This window comes from Barbus barbus, assembly GCF_936440315.1.
Source record: "Barbus barbus genome assembly, chromosome: 42".
Classification (NCBI taxonomy): domain Eukaryota; kingdom Metazoa; phylum Chordata; class Actinopteri; order Cypriniformes; family Cyprinidae; genus Barbus; species Barbus barbus.
Window position 1 is genome coordinate 17,212,927 of NC_136720.1, and position 19,926 is coordinate 17,232,852.

General features: G+C 34.8%; 1 protein-coding gene across 1 annotated transcript in view; it reads right to left on the minus strand.

The window, feature by feature from the left end:
* Positions 1–19,329, minus strand: part of LOC306861127 (PDZ domain-containing RING finger protein 4-like) — a 30,713-nt gene extending 11,384 nt beyond the window's left edge. The window contains exon 1 of the mRNA XM_079403219.1: positions 18,974–19,329. Coding sequence (XP_079259345.1) covers positions 18,974–19,042 — 69 coding nt within the window. The 5' untranslated portion in view covers positions 19,043–19,329. The remainder of the gene's footprint in view (positions 1–18,973) is intronic.
* Between the last annotated feature and the right edge of the window lie 597 nt (positions 19,330–19,926).

A 19,926-nucleotide genomic window follows, 5' to 3' on the forward strand; every position in this document is an offset into this window, starting at 1 on the left:
AATGATCAGTTAATTTGTTAACAAAGTTCATTGCTAAAAAATTTTATTTTTAAATTGTTAAATAATGTAATAATGCCATTAAAGTTGTTATCAAAATAAGTATAAAAGTAATAAATAAATGTAACAATACATTAAATATTAAATACATAAAATATAATACAATAAAAAGTAAAAATGCAAAACATTTTTTACATTTAGATGACCTTTTACAACATGCAACCCTAATAATTTAATAATGCTATTAAATATTATATTAACGTAAATATAACAGTAATAAATATATGTAACAATACATTTAAAATAAAAATATATATTATACAATACATAATAAAATGCAAAACATTTTTACATTTAGATGACCTTTAAGAACATGAAACTCTAATAATTTAATAACATTATTAAAGATTATTTCATCGTAAATATAACAGTAATAAATATATGTAATAATACATTTAAAATAAAAATATATAAAATATTATGTAATAAACCATTTAGATTACCTTTACCAAATGCACATTTAATGCTCACTTAATTTGTTAACTTAATTGTTAGGTAAAATTAGCTAATTTGTTAATTTAATAGTTAAAAAAAACTCTAATTTGATAACACTATTAAAGATTATATCAAAGTATATATAATAGTAATAAACATATGTAGAAATACATGTAATACATTAATAATACAAATAATAATTCCTATAATAAAATTAAATAATCAATACAATAAAATATCAAAATAAATATCAATTCTTACTGCTGTGATTGTGAAATAAATAAATAATAAATATAAAAGCCAAACATGCATGTATGTATTTTATTTTATTATTTTACACAAAATAATATAGATTTATAATATTTGCCATAACATGAGAATAATTATTGGCTTATTGGTATCGGTTACAAATTTAATAATGATGCACCTGTATAATCAATAACTGAGCCACTCAACTATCTGAATTGAATCACTGGACTTTTAGCATAAATTAAACTGAAAATAAGCATACCATTGATGGTTTTCAAGACTGGCTACTTCTTTTATTCCCTTAACATTTGTTACTTTCTATGAAAGTGGTTTAAATTCAGTCATAGCCAATGAAAAGCCACTGGTGGAGAAACAGCCCTTTGATTTTTATAGATTTAGATCATGTCTAAAAGATCAGCGGGTGAAGTTCACGTTGGTTAACTTTGATTCAGAGCGATATGAATTTAAAGGTCATTAACGTCAATAAAACTAACCGCCGCACACCAACAAAGCTTCACCAACCCACCTCCACATTCCACCTCAATACACGACTCTGAAAAGGTCAGGTGTCATCTGGGTTTGATAACAAGGTCTGAAACTGGAATGTACCGCAGTCACCTCAGACCCGTCATATTGATTTCAGACTTACAATACCAGCTCTGCCTCAAGAGGACCATGCAGTACATCAGAATGCTGAAGTGGAGACCAGAATCACAGCTAACATCAATGGAGGAGAGAACAATGTGTGTGTGTGCTGTCAGAGCTGTCATATTTGGGTCAGTTCTCGTCAGGTGACACATATCTACAGGCTTGTTTATTTTCTCCAAGCTGAATGATTTTGCACAGGTGAGATAAGCACAAAGAGGTGATAAGACTGCATGTGTGTGTGGGTGTTTAAACACATGTGGCATGTGAGATAAGAATTGGAGGGGAACCTCTTGGCCAGGCGACCAAACAGCAGAACATGCAACAGCTACAGCCAGATGCACACACAAATAACATTACATCAACCCAAAAAGTGCCAACAGCTGATGAGAGAACTGACAAAGGAGCTAAACATCGATGAAAGATGCCAGACTATAGTCTTTTATATGGCACATTTGTAAGGGAGTCACACTTTGAGTTTCTCAACACTGTGAATCCAAAAGGAATAAAGGCATGAGAGCATAACATAGTGAAATCCCACCTGGGAAGTGTCAAGCAATCAGAAAGGATTCTTCAGGGTATTATGTGAGAGCAAAAACACAATATCTAACACTGTCCCATTCATAACACCAAAGCATCTTATCTTCATACTGAGACCCAGTCACCCGTTTATTCACTGCAGGAGCTCAATGGCAATGGCACATGGAAGTCTAATCAAAAAAGAAAGACTTTCCAACTCATAATTTCTAGCAAAAACCTAAATTTAGCATATTGCTTTAGTGCTCAGACTCTTTCTCTGTGCAGCTGCAGGAGTCTATAAAACACCCGTCGACAACCATCGTCTCGCTGTGGAAGAGAAACCACATAGATTCTGTCACACAGTCTGTTATTATTCTAATTCATTTTTTTCATTAGATTTACTCAGAGACTGATAACTAACTCGCCGTGTCGTTAACTATTCAGATATTCAAAAAGAGACTATTAACTATTTGCATATGCTATTTTCCATGTCGTCTCTGCGCTGATTAATCAACGTGGCAAGAAATTAATGAGAGGCAATTAGTCCCCCAACGAAATGCATGACTGAGTGAGAGATGAGGAGAAAAAAAAGTGCAAAGACTTTCTGTATAAGTGAAATTTGGTGCAAATTACTGTCGATGTGTGGCAACAAAAATGGGGTTTTGTCTCATTATAAGTAGAATCCAAGCATACTAAACAGATTGCAAACAAACAAGCAAATTAAGCCGATTAGTCATGATAATAACTTGGGGTAATTAATTAAAATCAGACTCTATGGCATATACCCACATTATCCACCATTATGAACTTGATGTGAAAATTATCAGTTTGACAAACTTTAAACTGAAGAAGCAACTTTTTTTATTATTAATATATTTAATATAAATATATTAAATATTTAATTTAAATATTATTTAAATAACAAATACAGTATTTACAAAATGCTAAAATAACTTTATCCATCCAATGACATTGACTTTTATTTTAGTATTATTTATATACTATTCTTGTTTTTATATTTTGCTTTTTTATTTTCATTTTAGTTTATGTTTGAATAATTTTATGTGCTTCTTTGATTTTTTTTCTAAAGATTCCTAATTAATAGGATTCATTTTTATTTCAGTAATAGTTTTACTAATATTTATAAACTATTATTGTTTTTATATTTAGCTTTTTTATGTTTTAGTTCAAGTTTTAATAATTTTATGTGCCTCTTTTATTGTTTTCTAATGATTCCTATTTTATTGGATTCATCTCTATTTCTTTTTTTTCAGTTTTACTCATTTTAGTACTTCATTATGAAGTCAATTATTTCAGTTTGCTGCCAAGGCAACATTTCTAATATTCATTAAAGTTTCACATCTAATATTTAAATTTTATTTCAGTTACCAAAAATGTTTCTTAACAGTTTTATAATAGTTGTATTAGTTTTATAACTGATGGCAGGTGAGGAGAGTTTTAAGGGAAACCTGTCTGAAAACAATCATTATTAAAACTCTGTTTGGTGTCGCTATTTCAACCAAATGCTATTACAAATTATTCTAAACCTAATTATACTATGGAAATAAGATATAACACCTAGGAAGGCGTAAGCATCTGCAAGTACAGGCCTTCCCCCACCTTTTCCTTTTTTAACACGCATATCACATACACAGTATTCCCACATAAGTGATTACACAGTATCACCATAGAGATTCAACCGTCTCCACTGCCATTGCTTATGTGTGTGCATTTGCTTTAAATTAAAATTCCCCTTAAGGGAAAAAAAATTACTCCTCAAAGAGGTTTTCGGCGGCAATATGCCACTGACTTATTCTGTGGGAATCAGGCGTTGGGAGTTTGCCTAAACAACACAACGCTGACAGAGTTCACCCTGCAGGCAAATGCCTGCCTTTCACAGCATAATTAAATTTTCCATTAGCACCAACCTTGGTTTGATCCTCCGAGCAGTATAAATGCCTCTCATTCTTCTCTATTTTCAGGTAGAAAAATAAATAATGCATTTGAAATAACGGGCACATATATCACACAGAGCTGTGTATGTCTAACTAATGAGTCCTTCAGCAGGACCCAGCCATGGATGACATGGGTTATGACAAACTGCATCAACAAAACGTTTATTTAGTCTCAGTGTCTCACTACAATAACCCCACGCAAGCACTCTCAATATGTACAATCATACCGCATGCTGTCTTAGAGTACATCATGTGTACTGAGTCTAGACGTAGGGAATTGTTTTTCCATTATAGTCTACAGGAGTGTGAACTGATTTTTTTGACAGGGTTGTGTCTCCTTTGTCCACGTCGCCTGCTATATTTCCAGGCCTTAAACCTAACATGTAGGAGCTTGTTGCTCTTTCTGGTCACTGATGGATTTCATCAGGATTTGTGGCACTATAGAAATTGCAAAAGAAATTAGATGAGTAAAGTTTGAGAACAAACTTTGAAGTTTGGCTTGAAAAATCCTTGTCTGAAAGTTTGAAGCATTAGCTTGATTAGCTTGAACATAGCATGATCAGCACGTTGTTAACATATTGTTAATGTTTTAGCATGATTAACATGTCGCTAACATATTTCTAGCATGATTAACATGTCGCTAACATATTTCTAGCATGATTAACATATTGCTAGCATGCTTACCAAGTAACTAGCATGTTTTTAGCAAGTTACTACTATGCTGCTAGCATGTTTCTAACATTATTAGCATGCTGATAGCATCTTTTAGCATGATTAGCATATTACTATTGCTAGCATGTTTTAACATGATTATCAAGCTACCAGCATGTTGCTAACATGTTTCTAGTATCACTAGCATGTTGCTAGCATGATTAGCATGTTTCTAACATGATTAGCATGTGACTAGTATGTTGTTAACATGATTAAAAAGTTACTAGCATGTTATTAGCATGATTAACAAGTTACTAGCAAGTTGCTAGCATGTTTCTAGCATGTTTCCAGTATGATTACCATGTTAATAGTATGGTGCTAGCATGATAAACCAGTTTCTAGCATGTCGCTAACGTTTCTTGCATGATTAGCAAGTTACTAGAATGTCGTTAACTTAATGACTTCAAATAGGTTCCCAAACCCTTCCCCCATCTGCAATTGGTCGGAAAAACAGAAAGCCCCGCACCCAGACTCACACAATTGATGGAGCCAAGCAAATCTACTATATAATATGTGAAAACAGTATGCCAAAAGACTAGTATGTCCGAATTCATAGTATTCAAAAAACAGTAGGCAAAAAATACCCAGATCCTGAAATAGAGAGATACTGAAGTGTGTGTCCAACTTTACTATCCCATGAGGCCACGGGAGACCATTTGTGAATGGCAGTGACGTGACACAACTGATGATGGTTGGTCATGTGACAGTCACAACATGGCACATGTAGTAATTAAAAAATGTATTCATACAACCCATGTTCATATTATATAGAACATAGTTTTTTGACAGTTGCGAAGAAAGTTCAAAATCAAATGTATACCTACTAAATGTATACGATTTTGGACACACGAAATGTCTCTGTGTTGAGATAGTTAGAATGTTAAAAAATTACAATCAAGCAATTGCTAGCATACTACTCCTACTATCTTATTATGGCAAAAATAATACTCTGCATTCTGCAGTTCCAAATTCAGCAAATGTTTTGAAAGAACACTGAAAAATTACACACTTCAACTTTAAATCTACCAACCTTCAAAACCAATCTCTTACTGAAGCAAAAACTGACCAAGGTCTGAATTTAGCTATTGGTTTTGCTGTACAGTTAAGTTCACTTCAAGGTTCACCAATAATGTCAAGGCAAAAATGCTGTGGAACAAGCCGACATTAATCATAACCATCACCACAACAGAACGAGGCTATATGCAATACAACTATAAAAGGAGGGAAGACCAAAGGTTCAGGGTTAAACCTGCCTTTTTTGTACATGCTGACGCTCACTTGACCTAATTCTGAAAACTACTGATTGTTCCTGAAGGGCAATGAACCTGGTGTCTGGGCCTTAAAATGCCTGAGGAATCAGTCAAGCGAGCCGAGGAGAGTTATGGGTACTGGAGTCAGGCTGAGCAGGAGAGACAGATCTGAGGGTGATTTGTGGTTTCAGTGGGTATGCTTCATTATTTCAGCTGATTTCGCTGGTAGAAGTGTACCACCATGCCTCACTAATGACTTTAATCAAGGACTCTTCTCTAGAGAGACGCCAGCTCTATTACAAAGCCTAGTGAGCTGCCTTTTAATGCAGTCATAGAATCTCATAAGTGACTGATTTGGAATGCTCTAAATAGGTAGCGAATCCATGTCCCAAACAAATCAACTTCCATTTGATAAAAATATAGTTTGATGTTACCACGCTACTGAGTTTGCCACATTACATTGCTCAAATAAGCATAAAAATACTGAATAATATACTAATAAATTCTCTTTTTTATTTCATTTCAGTATTAACATTTTAAAAGGTAAAATTCTAAATTTCAGAACAATGCATTCTGTGATTGTGTTCTTGATTCAAACAATTCCACCCAAGAATTTGGACATAGATTTATAATAATAATAATTATTATTATTATTATTAAAATATTTTTATATTTATTTATATATTAAAAAAATAAAAAATATTTTTTTTATTAATATTTAAATACATAAAAGCAAGGCACAATATAAAACATTTTAGATAAAAAATAAATTAATGAATGAATATTTTAATAAAAATAAAATAATAAATAATAAATGTATTATAATTTTATATTTAAATTCATAAATATATAATAATTATATACTAAATAAATAAATAAACAAATAAAAATATATAAATATTAGTGCTGTCAAATGATTAATCACAATTAATCATATCCAAAATAAAAGTTTTTGTTCACTTAATATGCGTGTATACTGTAATATATATATATATATATATATATAAAGACAAACACATGCATGAATATATTTAAGAAAAATATGTTAATTGTATACATTAAATATATTTCTATATAATATAAATTATATGAATATAAATATAGAAATGTAAATATATTTAAATACTTTCAAAATATATACCATATGTGTGTATTTATATGTACATGATAAATGTAAACAATACACACACACACACACACACACACACATATATATTATGTAAACAAAAACTTTTAATCGCGATTAATCATTTGACAGCACTAAAAAATATAAATAAATAAATATAATAATATAATAACAGAGCAGAATACAATATAATCCTTTTTTATTTTTTTATGAATGAATGAATGAATAATAACTAAAAATGATAGATAGACTGAATGGAACAAAGCAAAACAGATGGATCTAGTGTTCTAGTAAAAGTCTAATGTACTGGCTTATCTTCCACTGAACTTCATTCATGTGTCTCCCTTTCAGACTGACTCTAATAGATGCACTGTAGTGTGTCCGGTGCGAGAGGCTTATTGTCTGCTACTTCCTCCTACACACATTACACATAGATTAACCTTACATCTGCCATCATTACAGGCAGGAACACCACAAACAACAGCAATATACATAGGCAAACACACACACACACACACTATATACCAAGCAATATTTCTTAATCAAATCAAGGGAGGGATACAGTAACTGCTTTATAATCCAATGTATCAGAGTTCAAGAGGCGGTCAGTAACAGCCTGTACTAGTTGTTAGCATTGTCAAAGTACAAATCAAACTCCTGTTGATGTACTATTCTATCATAAAGGTGGAGTTGCACACTTGCCAATCCAAACACATTTCTAGACAAAAAATACTAATCAAAGACCACATTATTGTGTGCAAATCTTTTGTCCTGCACCCCACGTTTGTGGATCCAAAGCCTGATGAATGCGCCTGGCAGTTGTGCGTGGGCTGGCATGGGTCAGTCATGCTCTGCGTGTAACTAATTCACCACTACAGGTGTGGCACATGGCACGTCCAAAACCGACATCTGCTCCCCATCAAACCTGAAGCCCAATATTAAGATTAATCAAATAAACAGGTGCACAAACACAGCATTTAATATGCAAACCTGCACCTTCTGAGTAAAATCAGGTACATTGTGCAAACAGATCAATGTGTATACGACAGATTTAAATCAAATTATAACAACCCTTTAATGAGCTACCAGGCGTGAGATTTTTTTTCTCTCCCAGAATGTGTGCGTCATTCCAGGCTCTTCCTGTTACATGCCAATTAGCATTATTTTCACACGCCTTTACACCTGAACAGTCTTCAAGAGGATGTCAGATGTGTGTGAACGGACATCCAAACACACGCTTGCTTATAGATCGTCTCTGACTCACACAGGCCCATAATGCACGCCACGCTGGGTTGTATCGCAGTGCAATTTAGCTCCATTCAGCCTGTCGGCAGTCAGTCAGCGCCTGCTTTTACAGTTACTCAACGGATGACTTCAAGTATGAATTGGGCATAATTGGCTAATCAGAAATAGACATGGAAGTATTTGAATGAGCAGATAAATAGACGGAACCTTTTTTGTACAGAGCAAGGATAGGGGAGACACTTGAGACACATACAAAGAAACAAAACATATTATTCAATCAATCAATCAAATAAATGCTGGATAGTCACAAATTCTTATCAGTCAGAATTTCTCAATGTAGATTTATTTAAATAAAATTAATAATATAATATAATATATAATGTAATAATATAATATATGTCAATTGATTACATTTACTCTAAATAAATACACAAACAAACATTTTATTGCAAATAAATAAATAAACAAATAAATGTTGGATAGTCACATGCATCCTCACCAGTCAATATTCTCAATGTACTGTAGATTTATTCAATTAAAAATAAAATATAATATAATATATGTCAATTTATTACATTTTACTCTAAATAAATACACAAACAAACATTTTTATTCCAAATAAATAAATAAATGTTGGATAGTCACATCATCACCAGCCAATATTTTCAATGTACAGTAGATTTAATCAATTCAAATTAAAAACTAACATAATATAATATAATATATAAATGTTGGACATTCACACTTTTGACTCTAGTCAATATTTCTAAATGTAGATTTTTTTGGTAATTTATTAGATTTATTTATTAAATTTAAAACAAACAAATAATAAAAATAAATACATTTTTTACAGTAGGTTATAACATTTATATAGTTCAAACAATGATTCCAATTTAAGAGAGGTTTGAAGTAAATGCTTGAAATCAACATACAAAACCACTTGCTTGTGTAAACACACGTGTACTAGAACTTCTAACCTTAATAACCTTAATAAATAGCTCTTGTGACAACTTCCCAACTAGCCCCAGTCTCTTCTATATGCTTTAATAGGTCAATGCTGTATATGAAAGCAAAAAATAGGACACAAAATTGCTAATTTCCTGGAAAGGATCTGCTCTAAGACTTGAACCCTGCTGATGTTTCAGAGAGCAGATCTGGTTACAGAGTGGAGACTCCACGGTGTGCCCCACAGATGGGTCGCTTGATACTTAATACGCAAACGGACGACGCAGGAGACCTCAGAGAGCTGCTAATGACTTTTCAAGCTCACTAGAAACCCAACTCAAGTTTGATAGTCTCAGGATCGAATGAACATACAGAACTCTTCCAAGACACGCAGGTTTGGACTCAATGAGCGAAAAAGAGTGACAAGCAATGACAAGGGAAAGAGTTCTACAGGCCTCAATATGACATTTACCCAATTACAGACCAGTTAACAGTGCAGCAAATTACAAACAAATACAGTTATTAATAACTGGGTTTTTCTTCAATCATGGACGACAACTGGCTCTGTGGATTTTTTTGAAAATAAACTCTTCAAACACACTTCTCACCCTCTCACAAGTTTGAAATTATAATTTTTTTGGATTTTTTTCTGAAGGTAATGAACATTTATGTCACAAAATGATTGTCTCTGATAAAATGTTGTGATAAAAATATTGTAAATACTGATTCCTTCATCTTGATTAAGTTCATTTCTTAGATTATTCATTTTATCTTTATTATTAATTTTATCTATCCTAAATACCCATGAATAAACAATATTTGCACATTATAAATATGAGTATATAAAACTGTGTATATACATATATATATACATATATATATATATATACACACACACACATATACATAGTAAGTAAACTTTTGATAAAACTTAATTAGTGGTAAAGTTATTCGTCATAATTGCAAAAAAAATGTGATCATCATAGTGACGCTACAACTGATGCACACAGTGTGTACAAATTAAATACATTTTTAAATAAACTTTGTTTTAGATTAAACGCATTGGTTCTGATTATTTCACTGCTCACTTAGATAAACAGTTTTTAAAACAATAAATATAAAACTGTAATAATATTTTCATATTTAAGTGTCTGGCACAAGAGTACAACAATAAAGTTTTAACATGAAAAAAGTTGAAATCTCAACCTTTCAGAAATGCATGATTGTTGTTTAAGGAACCTTACTACAAGTTCAAAACATTTACAAGTAATATCAGCTTATCATTGCTGTTGAATTAAGGATGTCACAGTGTGCTGGTGTCAGACTCAGAGGAAATGACCCGGGCCAGTTTGTGTCTCACACTGACAGACTGTCACTCACGCAGGGGGCCGAGGCCAGCCAAGAGGAACAGACAGAAGCAGTGACCTCTCTGTATATGTGCGTGTGTGTGTGTGTGTGTGTGTAAGACGTGTGTGATGAAAGGTGAAATGTATCCAATCCTGTCTGCTATTGCCAGATGTAAGACAGCATATCTCCAGGTCTCTCTCCATACTTTAATTCCACATAACAGTCCATTCAAGTGTGCTAACAGTGTGAAGTTATACTGAGATTAGTCTCTGATAAACGCTGCAATTTCAGGATCTCATAATTCCTCAGCCTTCTGCTTTCTGTTTTCTCTCAGAAAATGTCTCACCTTTGCAAGAACAAAAGAACAGACAGAAAGTGAGGTGGGGGAGGGGTATCATCCACGTTTCATGTGGCTTACAGACACAAGAAGCCACTGAGATCTATTCCTGTGCCTTAACCTCTCACACACAGTCAGACGCTTTATTATTTGATCCACATAACAATCTTACCAAGTAACTGCGCTACTGGGCTGAACTGCAGTGCTCACAGATTGTTTTAATATTGCAGATACATCACACATAACCCATAAATTATCTGAATTTGTCTGAAGAGCTCTCGACCTGTAATTCTCCGCAATACACTAGCAGCTGCACAACGCACACGTTATTTTCTCCCTGGGTCCTCGGCCAGATGGGATATTAGGAATTGTCATAGACGTATGTACCTGCTAATTGTGTGTTAATTACAAATGGATCAATCCACAATCCTCCAGTGCACCGTAAACCTGCTATATAGACCCAATCAATGTAGAACAAATCAAGGAAAACAACCTAATTTAAAGTCAATTCAAATTGCCATTTGAAACCACTTTTAATAGCTTCATGTATTTTAGATTGAAAAATAATATTCTGTGTAAAAAAAAAGAAAAAAAGAAAAGCAATTTAGGTTGATTTTACTTATAGGAAATCAATTATATGATAATGTTATCTACCTTATAAATAAACTAATAATTAAGCACTAGAAACTAAAGCTACATTTAAATTTAAGCATTACAACATTATAAATGTACAGTGTGAAAAATACATAACTCAACTTGTGTTATGCTGAAGACAAGATTTAAGTGTTATTAAATTATTAGGCGTTTTACAAATTAACTTTAAGTGTTATGTTATGGCAAAGGTAATCTAATGTAAAAATAGAAGAAATTTGCATTCACAGTTAAATATTTAATATCACCTGATAAATAAATAAATCCTATCTAGTTTATATCTAATTTAATCTCCAGTCAAATTGCCATTTGAAACCCATTTTAATAGAGTAATGTTGTGTATTTCGGATCAATTGGATCGTGAAACACAGAGCTATTAACATTATCCTTAAGATATGCCAAAGTGACAGCAGCAAGTCATTTAAAAGAGGAAGAGCAAGTTATTACATTCTGATTAAATATTATGAAGACTGAATTGATGAATCGTTAACTAGGAAAATGCATTAAGAAAGTACATTTTGATTTCATGTTGCCTTCTTTTGCACAATATGTGAAGCATTAACATCTCAGAAAGATAATGTTTTTTTCATGCTAGATCCATCACACTAGTTCTCATCATTAAGTCAAGTGAACAGCGGTATGTAGATTTAATGCAGTGTGTTTCATTCATGTAGCACCCATGTGTGACGGAGGTGTAATCAGCCCCTTTTGACTTGCCAATTGGGCCAACTCAAAGAGGATTGCATGATGAAGGAAAGACAAAACTCCATAACTTCTTATAATTACCAATCAGCTCTGAAGCCCAGCACTAATTACACACCAGTGTGTCTAGGGCAGACAAGCAGGTCATCTCCTCTGCGGTTCCAGACAAAGAACTTTTATTATCTCTTCTGCTGAAATTGGACTATGATTGTCTTATAAGATTGAAAACGAGAGGCCAAGATCAGTTTAAGAATATAAAACAACAAGTTTAGGACAAAGGAACAAGATATTATTTATGCATATTCAAAATTTTTGGTTTAGAGTTAATAATTTCAACAAAAGAGTTCACAAGTTAGTCTGTCAGTTCTGAAAGGGCAAAACAATACTAAACGCAAATAATAAAATGCTATGAACTGCAACTTGGCCTACTTAGACAGAAAATGAAGTCTTTAAAAGGGGAGTTGTGAGTTAAAACCTATATGCAATATCTCCTATATGTCTGGTTGATGCAAAATAAATTTTTGCATTGCAAAAATGCAATGGTGTATGGTATATTGAAAAAAATGAGAGCAGAGAAAGGGGCTCATAGTGAAGACCTTCAACCAGAGGGTCTGACTGGTCGAGTGGGTTTGTTATGTGGATGTAAAGGTCAAGCCTGCACTTTTTAAAATGAAATAACACAAAAAAGAAAAGGTCACCTCATAATTTCACTTGAAAGACAGTCATACAGGAAGCAGATCAGACAGAAGTGTAAAATCCCATGAAACTCAATCCACCTGAGCGGTAGAGACAGTAACAGCAATGATAATGACCCTATTGGCACTTCTTATTACCGTTGATCCTATACAACTTATACAAATCTTTAAAAAATAGTTCAGAAAAAGATTAGCAGAGTGCATTTAGGCATCAAAGCAAGATAATGTACAGTATGAAAAATAAATAATAATTTGTTTAAGATTACTTTTAACAGTGTTTATAATTACATTAAATATTTTATTAAATAATATTATATTAAACTATTTATTAAATAATAATGTTGTTAAACAATAAGATTAACTCTAAGTAAATGTTAGATTGTGGCAAAGGTAATGTAAACACACGTAAATAATCAAATCAATAAACCAATATCAACTAATACTAACAAATAAACTAATGAATAATAAATGAACAAATAAGTGAGATGAATGACTGAATGAACTGCAGCCAATTACCAATATACTCAAAATATGGTGCATCCCTAACAAAAGTGACTCATTTAATTTAATTAATTAAACAAAAATGTATTGAACTATCATATAGCTGCATGTTCATGTGTGCTTTCGAAAGCCAGGATAACCTTCTACATATTCACATGGAGTCTAAAACTGGTATGCAGTAAACATGAAACCACACACACAACAGCAGGTAATATGGTGCATCTGGTAAGGAAGATCAGTATGCGTAAATGACATGAGACACAGGTTTAGATAAGGTCATCTGCTCTCTTTCCAGATCAGGAGAAAAAAATGAACTCAGCATCTGTCATTTCACTAAAGCAGAAAATCACCAGGACCACTGAGAGAGTAGAGTCTATTTTTAGCAATAATTATGCAATCATTCCATGCATGTTAGAGCCAAAAAGAATGATATGGGCTTTAAATGAGATTTTCATCGCATGCACACACACACATGCTTCGCCTGGGCTGGAGTTGGCAGGGTCTACTGATATAATCACCCCGGGGTCTGTGCTATATGACAGGCTTATCATCCAACACACTCACAAGATCAATCAAAACTACATGTTTCTCTGTCTTTCCCTTCTTTTGTTCCACACCCATCTCATTTCATCAGCAAGGAGCATTATTTAGAAAAAGGCTCCGGGACAGGAAGATAGATGAGGGCGTTCTGAGAGAGAGACAGGGGACACAGCTCAACAGTGCCGATGCCAATAAGAGAGACCTTGGTTCAGGCGTGAGTGTGAAGCATCCTTACACACATACACACTCGAAACTCAATCTTACACACTCACAAAATCCAGTTTCTTTTGGCAGGTCTCTCTGAAGGTTGTGCTCCATCTGGAGGCCCATTAAACTTGAAGGCTGTGATACACTCACTGCCCAATTCACTCGCACAGATCCATATGGTCAGTGCTCTCAAGACCAACACTTCCTCTGACCCTCGATGGCCACTGTAGGGGGCGCAGATGTAAACTAGTGCCAGCTTTTTCATGTTAATTAAAAATCACATTTGGAGTTTGGAGAAGATCTTTTGGAATTAGGTGAATTACAAATAGCAAATGTAATTGACGTAATTCCTGCTAAATTCTGCTTCTGTGTTTTTGTGATATCTTTGAAATTCATGGAACTGCAGATGCTAAAAATGAGAGTCTGAGTGAGAGTAAATGAGTGGGAGGTGATATCTCTCATTCTCCTCCCATGCTGATCCACAGACTGGAAATTACACTGAGCATCTGTCCCCATAAGGGATCCTGACCACGGCCGTAAACTGCACTGCTCCCATGAGCCTCAGTGTTTCAGCTCGACTGAGTGAAATAGCCTCTATCTCCTCATGCTAATACAGATTCGCTGGTCAGCAGTTACAAGAGTTTTAGAGATTACTGGTGAAATAAATCCATTTACATTTAGTTGCCTGACTCTGTTCACCTTTCATATTTAGCCTAGCAGTAGATACATTTTTAACAAAAAGACCAAATCTTTAAGTAAAATCAGAGTTGCCATAATAACAGCATGTTAAGTCATAAGTTCATCGCACTAGTTTGATAATTTTGAATTTCTGATGAATAAAATCAAGCTAAAACTCTGAAAACTCATGCAATTGACTAAAAAAAGTCTAATTATAGTGTTATATTATAATATATATATATATATATATATATATATATATATATATATATATATATATATATTAGGGCCGGGACTCGATTAAAAAAAATAATCTAATTAATTAGAGGCTTTGTAATTAATTAATCGAAATTAATCGCATTTTAATCGCATATTAATATTTGACCTGAGAACAGTGAGAAGTAAGTTTTTTCATATGGATTTTTAAATTTCCCATCCACAGGGCCAACCAAAGCGGTCTCATCAGCTTCTTTGTCCATGTTCACTGTGGTTTGTTTTTGTCTGAACGCTAGTTGGTGCTCCAGTATAATCGGTCCGCCGAAACTCATCCAGTGAGAAACGTTCCGCGGTGCAAAAATAAGTGCGATTAAAATGCGGTAAAAAAATGTAACGCGTTATTTTTGTGTAATTAATTAATCTAAATTAACGCGTTAAAGTCCCGGCCCTAGTATATATATTATTTATTGACACATTTTGTTCAATAAGTGGCCATTTTATGCAGATATCCAAGGGTTCACATACTTTTTCACAATCGCTGTATATCAATAACCATAATGTTACCTGTTTGCTGTTTTCTACAGCACTGTAGAAAATAATGCTTGGTTTCTCAAAAGCTGTCATTTCAAAAGGTTACCTGATATCATTGAGTGTTTAAATCACCCTCAAATAAAGTCATCTGTAATAAGACTTGAAAAGACATCACATATTCCATCACAATGGATAAACAGCAGCTAATCTCAGAGATTTTGCCAGTTTCATCCACCAGCCAAATTAAGGTGAAATGGCTCAAACCAAGGTTATTATAGTTTTGAATTTTTAAATTCGTTTTATTTTTATATCGTTTTCAAATCTTCTATAAAATTCAGTTTAGTTTTTATTAGTTTCATTCATATTTTTGTTAGTTTTAGTTTAGCTTTTATTTTGTGAACAGATTTTTATTTAGTTTTTATATAGTTTCAGTTTCAAGTTGCGCTTAATGTCATATCTAATGGTGTGCTGAAATATTTGATATGAAAATAAATGTAGCCTAATTTGGTTATATTAGATGTCTTTTTTTCTTATTTAATCATAATCATGATAATGTAACTGTAGTCTTGCGCACACTTTTCCGTGAACAGCCGTGCATAGATCATAACTGAAATTCAATAATAACGGTATTTAACAGTAAAGGCTCATATTTGAATATGTTCTTTTCTTTATTTATGAAAAATTATTATCCTGTGCATGATGTGCATGATTAGCCTATGCATATTTGTTCAAAGGCCTGGCAGAGTGATCACAAGATGCTAGAAGTTTTGTATTGTTTACAGAAAGGATGCGCGTTCTCCTCTTTTTTTCTGTTAACTATCATATTGCGCTGTGTGTCTGTTTTTCTTCAAAGCACCAACTTAGAATGCCTAATGTTGGTTTGATTGCTTCTGTTACATGAGAAAATAATGTTGCCCACCTAATGTTGTAGATCGGGTCGCGACCCGCGGTCTTTATGTCAAATGGTTCTGGGGTGCGTTTCCCAAAAGCAAGTATGGTCGCAAGTTACGCCGTTACCAATAGAGTTCATTGGGACTTACCACCATAGTTAGCTAACCATGTTTTTGGGAAACGCACCCCTGGACTGGTACAGCATTAAATTAGTGCTGCTGTCAGATAACGGGTCGGGTTTTTCTGTTAAGTACTGCTGGTGCACGTTTACCAAACAGGACCTTTGCTTTAAACTGCTTTTTTCTCCGTCAGATAACCCCGTGTGCGTGATGCGCCAGTGTTTCCCTAAACCGCCACACAGCTCTGTAGGCTATATTTTTTCACCAATTTATTTTTGTTAATTACTATTTTATTTCAATTAGTTTTTCAATAACTGTTGTTAGTTTCGTTTCGTTTTAGTTTTTCAAATATTTTGTCATTTTTATTTTATTTCAGTTTACGAAATAGTGTTTTCATCAATCGTTTTCGTCTTAGTTTTAGTTTTCGTTTATGAAAATAACCTTGGCTCAAACCTTACAATCTAAAACTTGATCTTGCTGACAGAACACAAACACACAGCCAAGTCCTCTGAGACTGAGAGTAAGAGAGAGGGAAAGAGTGCTGGAGTACAGGTCTTTGTAATGTGGCTAACAAAGAAAGAAGAATACATTTCCATGGTGAGCTCGTTGAGGGGCGAACACTCACACTAAACTCATAAATCTCACAGACCACCAGGGCTAATGGGGCTGTGCTGCCAAGAATAGTGTCAAAATTGTCAGGGGGCGTGAAATTGCAGTGTAGGCGTGTGTTTGTGTTTATTCATGTCTGCTTCTTGTTGTGACTTCAATAGTAGCATAGTATAACATTTTCTTTGATTTCTTCTCGTGAACATAAAAGCTGGAAAATTCAAATTGCCGAATAACAGAAACATCTGAGGCAACGCTTCCTTGACACACTTTCACTTCAGCTTGGGAATTCACTCCACAGAGATTTCCCTTTCCTTTCAACCTTCCCTAGTACCTTCATCCTTCCTGGAGACATTGCATTATTCCTTTCTCTCCTTGTTCTCTCGTTCTTCAGTCGAGAGTTCAGCTATAACAAAGGGACCAACATGTGACATATAAAAAGTCATCTCATGTCAAGCAAAAAGCAAACCGTAACCAACCAGACACATACACACACACAATCTCTAGGGTGTCAAAGCGGCGACACGCCACACACAAAAATGCTGCCAGCCACTCTTCACTCTATAGTGCCACAAAAGAGCAAGCGCTTGTACAAAACACCCAATCACAGGCAATACAGCTCTGCTATCAGCAAGAAGTCACTCTAAACGCAAGCCCACCGTTTTGAAGCAGTAGGGATCAAACTTCTATCACCAGTCGCCGACAGGGATAATCTCCTAGATTGGCTTCCACACAGACAAAAGGCACAGTTTACCATCTAATTAGGGACTAAAGCCATTTTGTACAACAGTTTAATGAGGCGGTGATCAGAGCAACATGAAAATATTATTTTGCACGCTTGATGCTCAGGAGGGAGCAGGGACTTTGACCACCCGTGTCACACAGGAACATGGGCAATCCTAAAGCTCGGAGAGGAGCGGAGCCAGTAGTTGAGCCTAAACAACCCTTAATTTATCTTTTACTATAGTATTGAACAACTCTCTATTTCTAAGCATCTGTTATAGATCTCCAGTGGGTGCCAACTACAAAGACAAGGATTGGAAACATAATGGTACTAATCAATGTTCTTTTTGCAATTTGTTCTGGAATTTGCACCTTATCCAGGCTTGCTTCATTCTTGCAACTCTGACTCGCAACTACATATTGAAAAAACAGGTTTCACCAGTGTGTAAAATCCAAAATTCTCCTCCTCCTACCTGTGAGCATCTTGTACAACAGCTGTACCCAAATGAACAAGAAAATGAGTACAGTTGTAAAGGGTGTGCGCTGTAAAACTTCCTTTGATCCCTGACAAATGCTTCCAGGTAAGTCCCCAATGCGGTTGGGAATTCATCACACAACACTACAAAGAGTTTCCCTAAAGAACTCTTTGCATAAGACTGTGAAGATCCAAACGCAGAAGAACTACTAGAACCAAACTGAATGTCTTTTAAAACACAGGGTTTGGAGTCGATAGCCCCATGGGTATGCTTGGACCAGAGTTCGAATCCCGGCTTGTGGCCCTTTCCATTCCCGCACCTCTTGCTCTCTCAAACTTCGCTTCCTATCCACCCTCTGACTGTATCCGAAAAAGCACAAAGAGCTTCCCCGTCTACTATTTGTAAGAGTAGTGTCCTGTCCCTTGAAACAACTGGTTCTACTTGCATTATTCTTATTTGTAGGTTGCTTAGTCTAAATAAATGGATCCATTCATCTAACAAGTTTGCCTAGAGAACATATCTCTAGAGAAGGTAGAAACTTCCATGGAGGATCCTATCTGATCTTCTAACTCAACTTCAGAATGCTCTCTGGAGTAGGTTAAACAAGTTGACTCACCTGTGCGATCTCATACAGCAGCTTGTAGTGCTCCTCTCTCTTCTGCAGCGTGCACAGGTTACAGCCCATCTCGCCGTCGTGGGTCCCCCAACAGATCTCTGGCAGTAGTGCACACACACAGGCACACCGGGGATTTCCCTCAAACGTTGAGTAACGTCTCTCATCAGTGGGTACCTCTCACCCCCTCTTCTTTGTGTGAAACTCACGCACTGACCGGCCTGCTTGATGCTGCAGAATTCCTTGTGAATGACTGTCTGTTTGCGTGCATCGTACCCCTCGATCTCCCTGTGTCTCTCTCATCCACACTAGCTAGCAGTCATCCACGCACGCTGTACTAAACCCCTTTTCATAGAGACACACCCCCCTTCTTTCACTCGCCCATCTCTCTCTATCTCTCTCTCTCGGTTGCTCCCTCTAAAGCTCAGTGCACATGACTACACCTACTCTATCCCATGAATAATAATGACTGTCTGTTGGTTATTCATAAAAGATGATGCATAGAAGGTGCTGTGACTGTGTTAACTGGGTATTTATCTCAAGGCTTTAAATAAGGTGGTAACGACCACCAACTGAGCAACTAAAAATGCATCTCACGTTCAGATAACACTTATTTATTTATTATATGATTGATTTATGATGTTCATTTCTCAGTCATTAGTGATGCTGTATTTCATGAATAGGAATCAGCCTTGTGAAAGGAGAATAAATGGTTTGTTTTTCAGTGAAGAGTGAATAAATGTTGTCAAAAGGGATTTCAACCATTTTGTGAACACTGTATCCAATCCAGACATGATGTAATACACCAATAAGAGATAAAACTCTTTTATGTAACTCAAGAGTTTTTATCCTAACCAGTCGCAACAGGACATTTTGTCAGTGCCAATTTCTATGCCTGCTGTGTGGGTCAGTGTCGCCCACTGTGAAATCTCTTTGATCCAAAACCTCACCACGTA